The following is a 9212-nucleotide window of genomic DNA, read 5'->3' as shown; positions in this document are numbered from 1 at the left end:
GTGAGAATAAATTATGTTTGTTGCATCTGTATTACGGATTGTAGGATCAGCATGCCTTATGTTACTGATAAACCGAACACATGATAAAGCATGTCTCACACTACTGAATTGAATTAGTATAAGTATAATAATTGTTTTCGTATTGATATGCTATAAGTATATTAAATGCTATCGTATTGATCTATTATAAGTATGCCACATTACATTGCAAAAGGTGGGACGATATGTAGGGAGGAAGATTGATAGTTTATCTGTAAATTTACTATGTATCCACAACTAGAGACAAATTCCATATATGGGATATTTGTTATGCATCCACAATCAGAGGCAGATTCCATCTGCAAGGCATTTGTTGTGTTTTCGCAACCAGAGATAAATTTCATTACGAAATTTCATCTACTAAATACTAAATTAAATATTAAAATTAAACTCAAATACTAAATAATATATATAACCTTTTAAATAGCTTTTCCATCTTAGTACAATGATTAAATGATTATGAAATATGAAAGCAAGCTTTCGTATTAAAGTTACGATTTTATGTTTCGAAGCATGAGTGATCATTTCATTTTAATAATAACATATATTCTTTGCACCAACCAAATAAAATTCAAAGTACTTGGAATCATCTCCATGATTGAAACCAGAACCAGAGTGAAATTTTTGTTTTTCTTTTTGGTAAAATATATTAATCAACTCAATTGTAAGCATTTATTATTTAGTTTTTGAATTCATATCTAATTTTTTTCAAAGTTTCATCTGTCCAGAGTTGGTGAATCTTTTATTAAGTTAATATTGTCTCCGTTTTGTTGAACTTGTCATCTCAGACACTTAGGTTTTTTGTAGAGTTGAGGGACAAAATCCTAACAGGAGACAATACTAATCCGTTGAGGAATTTATTGACCATCGACAGACAACACTTCGAAGATTTCTTTCAAAGGAGTCGAGCTCCCCTCAACAAAACTATATCATCATTCTAATCAGAATTAATCATTACAAGTACTGAATTAAATAATTATTTCAACAACTAACTATCAATAATATATTTAAGAAAAACCAAACATGATTTTTCTTTCACAGAGCAGGTCTCGAACTTAACACTCAAGATCTCATATGAAGCATCAATCTTACCAACACGATCAAGACCTCATTTGCTTTAAGTATTATTGTTTTCCAATGCCAATAGGCTAATTCATAAATCCGATATCCAATATGGAAAAATTGTTCTTTAGTCTATTTAAAAATTAAAATTGATCTTTCAAAAATTTATAATTTAATTTTGGTTCCATAAAATTTTTTTTATTTTACTCAACTAATATATGATTTTATGAGCAAATTTTTTAAGACAAAAGAAGAGGATATCTCGATATTTTTTAGTGTGATCATTAACAACGAAACCAGTCAAAGTTTAATATCATCTCGATTGATTCATATATTCATCTTAAAAAAATAGTATCCGATAAATTTGAGATTATACATATAATAACAAAAAATGCATGTTTTTTAGTCATGGAGAGTTGTAATGATTATATTATCAAAGTGAAATGATGGTGAATATTTTGATGATGTATGTCGGTGGGTGAAAAAGGAGATTAGTTCGTTTAGGTGAGAATCTAAAAGAGAGCTTTCGCTGCAATAGAGTTCACATCAAGTAGGATTTAGCCCACAATATAGAAATTCAAGGTAAAAGTGATTCATTTTAAATTTAATTAGAAAATATATAAATATATAAATTATTTTTATATTCTTTTTATTATTTATAAACTGAGCCGACTCGAGATTGAAAAATATAACACCAAGCATGGCCAAAGTAGGTTGGACAAGTCATCTAGCTCATGAATTTTTTTTTAAATAATCTCACTATAAGTTCTTATCATATTTTTTTTTTATAGAATTATTCATAGTCCCTCCCCAACACATAAATAGGAAGATAATGCGCTTTAGCGCACTCGAATCCATGTCCTTCTGCATTAACAACAATATTCATACCAATCAAGTTAAGGCTTAATTGACTATATATATATATATGAGATTTTTTAATTAATTAAAATTTGATTTGATTTAATCTTTTAATAATATAATTTATCAATAATAAGTAAAGTGACTATTAATATTCTATTATTTGACATTCTTAAGTCAATCATTCATTATCCATCATTGCACCCAACGTTCTTCATTGATTTTTGTGCAATATTTCACACGTATTCACATTTCTCAAACTCGTTTCTTCGAATTTTGCAAAATGTATACAAATTTTAAGGTCAAATTTAGTTTTGATCCCTTCATTACACTCAAATTTGTGATCTAATCCTTATATTTCTCTTATACAAAGTCTTCTTCTACCCTTAAATTGGAGGAAAAGAAGAATATAGTTGCGCTCAAACTCACGTCCTCTTGGTTATTGCATAGCAGCGATGCCTACTGAGTTAAGGCTTAATCAACATTTAATCTATGGTAGTAGGGACCATACCATTCCGGTCCTAAACCGGTACCAAATAGTCAATGTTCCGTTTTGGTCAAAATTTTGGTGTGTTTTGACCATTCCGATATATTTTGTACTAACCATTTTATTTTTTAATAATTACATTTAAAATTAATAGTAATTAAATTAAATTAAATTATTGAACCTAATTATTAATTTTATAATTTATACTTACATATAAATTAATTTATATAGATGTAATTGAGATATATTTATATGTATATATAATAGATGATTTATTTTTGATCAAAATAGTATATAATTTAATTGAAAAACTAAAATTAGGCTATAAATAAATATGTGAAAATTATTTAAATGTATATATAATTTATTAAGAAACTAAAATTAAACTCTTTTATATATGAAAATATTTAAAAACATTGATAAAATTAAAACGGTACATCAAACATACCGGTAATAGTATGCATAAGTATCGGGACAAAACGGTACATCAACCAATACGATATCGACTACCTTGATTTAATCCCATATTTCAATTTAACATAATTTAATTATCTATTTTAATAATTTCATACTTTAAATAGTTAACACTATTAATTATTCGATTAAATTCTTGATGTAGATTTTTTAAATACTCAATCCAATGTCATGATGAGAGAAAATGTTCTTAAAAGAACTACATCAACAATTTAATCATTAACTATTTTGATTAATCAATGATATTATAAAAGTAGATGAATCAAATTAAAAATAAATTATGAGGACTAAATTTTAATTTTGATCATAATAGAGGGCCAAAATCAGAACTTGACTAATTTTAACACGGTTTGATGAAGTTAATGAATTTATTGAGATCAATATCAAATTTATACATGAATTTTGGTCCAATGTGTAATTTGATACATAAAACTTTGGTTTTGTGTATGCAACATATTAACCTAAAATGGTGATAATTCTATAATGTTGTTGTGATTTATGAAAATTGAATCAAATAAAAATTCATATACAAAATCGTACAAAATGAAATTTCATATATGACATTACACATTGAATCAAAGTTCATGTATAGTTTTGATGTTCATCCCGAATTTATTATAATAATAGATTGGCTTACATTCATAGATAAGCTATGAATTTCTTCACCAAGGGAGGAAGGCAACCGAACAGAAGTGATAATATGTTCGTCGAGCTTTGAACATCGAGTTGAAAAAATGGAGCGTCGTCAAGATTTTGGCTGGCACCATCAACATTGCATACTTGAATAATAAACTTAAGACTCGAAGTATCCGAAGGGATGACAAGTTGAGATACATAGAAGGCTTCTATGTGTGCTACTCCGATGTACTCTCTAACGCTTTCTAGCGTTCCTTTCAATGTTCGGATCGATTGTTTCGATAATTTCTCAACGTAGATATTGTACTTTGGGAAAAGAGGACCCTTTTCATCTTCCGGTTTCCAGCTGATCTTAAGACTAACTGTTTTGGAACCTTGAGATGTTCCCCATTCTATGTCTTGGCCGTCGACGATCCAAGAAATAGATGGAGGGAATTCGGTATTGTTTCTCGAATTTGAAATCTTAATGTCTCCGAGCACAGCAAAGTATTCAGTTGTGTTTGTGATTTCGGGTTGTTGTTTGTAGCATACGGCGTGGATTTCTGTTAATGTGTATCCGTTCATTGCAATGCTGACCTCTTGCATGACCCATCCTGGAGCATTATCCGGCGTTGTAAGTCGTCGTGGCACGAGGACTTCACTCGAGAATTGGTTTGTTCCTTGGGATGCAAGAAATAACTTCTTTTTTCCTTCCGTTTCGGAAGAGAATTCAAGAGAAAGGCCCAATTGAGAATTACCTTCGGAGCTTACCTAAAGCGGGGGTTATCAAACACTATTCGTTAGCAGTCACAATGTTTGATTTCAAAAATATTTGGTTATGATGTAAAGTAGTAAGTCGAAATAGCTTACAGAATATGTGAAGTAAACCGGTAATGGACCCAAAAGAAGTTGTCCTGAGAAGAGTCTAGTCGAGAATGAGGCGCCGGCTTCGAGAGTTCCTTTAAATGTTATGTTTCCACCTCCGTTAAACGATGCTTCCTTAAAACTACCATTCATCAACCAATTCTTAAACCTTTGAACATTACATAAACACAACCGAATCGTTTGGTATACAATAAATCATGCGAACTTACTCAACATGAACTTCAATTGTTTTTGAGGTGGAATCATCAACATACTCCAGGAAAGGCTGAAACAAAAAGGTAACGTAACATGCAAGTAAGTACACTTTTTTTTTTCTATAAAAAAGCAACTCAGATCCAAACTGACAAGCAAAGCGATAAACCTGAAATGTTTGTGAAGAAATGTTATTCCATTGAGTGCTTAATATTTGTGCTCCGTCAACGGAAATATGATTACCACGGCCCTGAACATTTTAAAAGCGCGGTCATCGGATGCGTAGACGCCCGTCATGCTAGATAGTCGATGAGTTGATTATTTTGTTACATGCACGGGACGTAACAAAATAACGACAAAGAATTTGAGATGGTTGTTACCTGGTCGAAATTGGAATAGAACGGTAGTGTTTTAGGATAATTTTGGACGATCCCCCATGATTTCTCGACCAGACTCCACCAACTGCGAAAACCAAATTGTTCGTAACGAAGATAACTTGAAAATGTATCATGCTTCTTTGTTTTTTAAGCTGAGGACCTGATGATGGTCCAAATCGTAAAAGAAAATAAAGCAAGTACTGGACGATGCTATTGCAACCACATCTAACTGGATACATCAGGACATTTGATAAACGAATTAAGTCCGTTACCGGTTTTGAGCGGTCTGAAAATCGGGTGGTTGTTTCGTTTCATAAACCCATCCCGGAGCGAATATTGTAGCCGAGACATTATCCTTCTTTATCACATCAAGTGCAACATTCGTCTGTCAAAGGACAATTATCATATAAAGTTTGGTATGAGACAATACAAGATCGGTAAACTACACTAGTAATCGCTTAACTATTAGTAATTTTTTATTACCCAATTAAGAAAAGTTATAAAATGGTCACTCACTTATTCAATTTTGTCTTTTTTAGTCACCAATGGACAAACAATGGTAGCTTTTAAATTAGTATAATAGTAACTTTAATCCACAAACATGTATACATTGTATCATTTTAGTCTTGATTCTAAAAAATCTAAACCTTAACATTTATACATTATGTAATTTAGTCTTTTGACAATTTTGCTTTTCTTTGTGACTCTTTCATATAAAAGGTTAAAAAACAAATTATCAGTTAAATTTGATTGTAAATATACAAAAAAAGAAAAGAAAAAGAAACACCTTAAAATTTTCAAAATCAAGACTAATTTGACATAATTTATAAATGTTGAGAGTTAAAGTTGTTATTATTCCAATTTTTAAAAATAGCACCTCTAGCAATGACAAAAAAATTAAAATTAAATCGTTGAATGAACCAAAAAGAAATTTACTAATAGTTAAGTGACTACTAGTGTAGTTTACCCATAAAAGATTATCATTAGCATGAAACATACCGTCCATTGCCCGCCACCGTATGTTCCTCTTCCGAATACATCAATCCCCATGTAAACATCGAGCTTTCTATCGCCGGCAACCGTTGCAGATAGCTTCGGAAAGTCCTCTTCCCATGAATAGTTAACGAAGATCCCATCGCTAATATCGAAAAAAGGTTTATTCTTTTCATTCAACTGATTTTGCCAACTAAGTGTTCCATCAATTGTAACACTATCATACCTGAAAAACCAACACCATTAATCAAATAAAAACAACCCCCTACATCCCTACCCTAAAATGGAAAATTATTCATTTAAGTCCTTTATAATTTATAAAATTTTAAATTAGTAATAGTAAAATTACACTATAGCCTTAAAAATGATAAAATTTAATTTAGTCATCTAAAAGTTATAAAGTTATAAGCTATTAAAATGGTGAAATTATATTTTTACTATCATTAAAATATATAATTTAATTCCAGTCTCCTCGTAAAAAAAAAAATCTAACTTTACCCTTACTTTCCTAAATCATATTTCTAGATCCGTCACGGCTTAAACCTGATTTACTAACCAGATAACTAAAGAACCAGGAGCCGAGGAGTGCATTGTCTGCGTTACATAGCTAACAAATTCTTTGAGATTGGGGATTTGGCTAATGTCAAGGTCAACCTCCATGTTGAGCTGCAAAGTAAAGCATTGAAATCAACATTATAAAACATTTTCTGAAATTTATCTTATCTTGTCGGGAAAAAAGTGAACATGGTTGACATTGGTAAAAAAAACTTCTTCACTCCCTCTCAATTTCAATATTAAGCAAATTAGTTCTTCTAAAAAATTTAGAACAATTTAATCCCTGTCAATTTAAAAAATAAGCAATTAAGGACAATTAATCACGAAGTTAATATTTTTCGTCAATTGTACATCAATTTGATTGATAAATAACATATTTAGCTCTTATAATTTACACATATTATCAACATGGTCACGATTTAACAAGTTTTGCCGGTAATTTTTTTTGTAAATTTGTAAATGTTGAGACTAAGTTGAATTTTTTTTAGAATCAAGACTAAATTACCAAAATATAAACTCTCTCTGAAAAAAAAACCAAAATATATAAATATTAAGGGACAAATTTGTTATTACCAACCAAAAATATATGTACAATTGGCGGAAGACATTAACCTTATGATTACTTGTCCTTAATTGCTCAATTTCAAAATTGACAGGGATTAAATAGTCTCGATTTTTTTTAGAGGGGCCAATTTGCTCAACTTCAAAATTGAGAGAAGTTGGAGAGGTCTTTTTTACCTTTGAGATTGGGATTGAATGAGTAGCATGTTGTGTACCAGCCATCCATCAAAGCCCAAAGCTACAGCAAGCTTTACTAAGAGTTCAGCATATTTGTGAGCAGATTCCTTTGTTGAAAGCATCTTATTGCAAGTAGCTGTCCCTTCTTCTCCTTCAACAATGAATGTCCCTAATACCTTAGTTTCCAAAGAAAGACAATATATGGACATGTTTCTGTTAGTGTCTTAACACACACCATGATCCAAAGACAATGAACAAGGTTTTCCAACTACAATCAAATTCTGATTTTGGTCCCTTTTCTATATTTAAATTTGCATAATTTGGTACTTTTACCTTTATAATGGGTCTAACTATGAATTTCATCTCTCTACTTTAGAAAAATTGAGTTAGCCCCTCTACTTAATTATGCCTTTATAATTTCATTAGCCAGTTAGCCCCTCTACTTAATTATGCCTTTATAATTTCATTAGCCAGTCCAAACAATACAATTAATTATTTTTGTTAAAATAGATTTTTCATTAGTAATACAATAGTAACTCAACTATTTAATTTTACCTTTTTCTAGTTACTAGCTATTAGATGGCTCATGGAAAGGTGTTAACTTTTAAAATTGGCATAATAACAATTTTAACCCTTTAACATTTATACATTATATCAATTTAGTCTTGATTCTTAAAGATTTAATCATCAACATTTACACATTATGTAATTTGATTTTTTTTTGTAGTACTCAATTTAAAACCCAATGATGCATATAAAGATATTTGATCATTTAAAGCACAATTAAACATAAAAAAAAAGCAATTTTATAAAAATAAGAGTAAATTATGTCTGAGGTCACTAAACTATTTGTAAGTTTTAATTTTAGTTATTTAACTTCAAAAAGTTACAAAATAGTCACTGGATTGTTAAGTTTTTTTTTTTAAAGTTCCATCACGAGTTTTGAGTGACAATTCGATGATTCGTACAGTAGAACAATACCCATTCACAAGTAGTATAACATATCTCAAATCCAGGCTGATCTGATTGTCGATGTCAGAGATTGGAAAAAAAAAGTTTTTTGGAATTTGGTTTGCAGATTATTGACATTCAAAGTTATTTCACAAAAAAAATTAAAGTGTAGAAGTGGAGGGGATGTTTACCCTTTCGATTGGTGCCGGAGATGAGAACGAAGAAGGTCATAAATCAATAGATTTAACAAAATAGTGATTTAAATAAAAATTTTCAAATAATTTAGTAACTATTTTACAACTTTTTGAAATTGAGTGACCAAAACATAAGCTTACTAATAATTTAACCACTTTAAATTTAATTTATCCTAAAACTAAAAATCATCATACTTTTCAATCAAATGAACATCATCCTACTTTTTATGCTTTAAAATTATTTAAAAAAAATATTTATTACATTAACTAACCTTAACTCCATGTGTATGAGCAGTATTGGTCCAACAAGGTGGAGGCAAAGTAACCAAATAATGAGAAAAATAAACAAACACATCGATCAAATACCAGTGCCATATGGCATAAGCACCGGAATTTTCGCCACCTTGGATCCACTTGTCGTCCACGTAACCACCTTGCATATCATGGCAAACCAAAACCCTTGGCCTTTGAGCCAAACCTGTGTTTGGTCGTAAAGGAACACTGGTTTTATTAAAAGGGTAATGAAAAGACTTGTAGTAAGAACCATTTTCAAGGTCTTCAAGGGTCTTGATTGGATAAGAGATGGGAACGGACGGCTTTGATGGATCGAAAGGTGGGGGTGTCGGGTCGGATTTTTGATCGTTGGATTGGCCGGACATGTTTTTTTTGGGTTCTCCGATGAGGGTTTTCTTTTCGATGAGTTTAAGAGTGGAGGAGAATGGTGGAGGAAAGTATGTTGGAATTTTCTTTTTGTGGGTTACAATATAAGAAGACAAGCAGTTGACTTACTGA

General features: G+C 30.6%; 1 protein-coding gene across 1 annotated transcript; it reads right to left on the bottom strand.

The window, feature by feature from the left end:
* Positions 1–3396: 3396 nt before the first annotated feature.
* On the bottom strand, positions 3397–9212 carry LOC108467271 (cytosolic endo-beta-N-acetylglucosaminidase 1). The gene is made up of 10 exons (XM_017767869.2): positions 8693–9212; positions 7314–7451; positions 6539–6648; positions 5989–6208; positions 5262–5374; positions 4993–5074; positions 4782–4862; positions 4630–4685; positions 4406–4541; positions 3397–4306 (listed from the first exon to the last, which is right to left on the bottom strand). Exons 1-10 carry the CDS (start codon positions 9077–9079, stop codon positions 3560–3562), a joined length of 2070 nt encoding a protein of 689 aa, XP_017623358.1. The 5' UTR covers positions 9080–9212; the 3' UTR covers positions 3397–3559.

Source organism: Gossypium arboreum, chromosome 10, assembly GCF_025698485.1.
Source record: "Gossypium arboreum isolate Shixiya-1 chromosome 10, ASM2569848v2, whole genome shotgun sequence".
In the NCBI taxonomy this organism is placed as follows: Eukaryota; Viridiplantae; Streptophyta; class Magnoliopsida; order Malvales; family Malvaceae; genus Gossypium; species Gossypium arboreum.
This window is presented reverse-complemented; position numbering and strand designations above follow the sequence as displayed.

Excerpts from the sequence above, each read along its gene's own strand:
- LOC108467271 (XM_017767869.2), bottom strand. The coding sequence starts at position 9,079 with ATGTCCGGCCAATCCAACGATCAAAAATCCGACCCGACACCCCCACCT. Across the intron at positions 6,649-7,313 it reads TGGGCTTTGATGGATGGCTG|CTCAACATGGAGGTTGACCT; the intron begins GTACACAACATG and ends TTTACTTTGCAG. Across the intron at positions 6,209-6,538 it reads CCTGGTTCTTTAGTTATCTG|GTATGATAGTGTTACAATTG; the intron begins GTTAGTAAATCA and ends TTGGTTTTTCAG.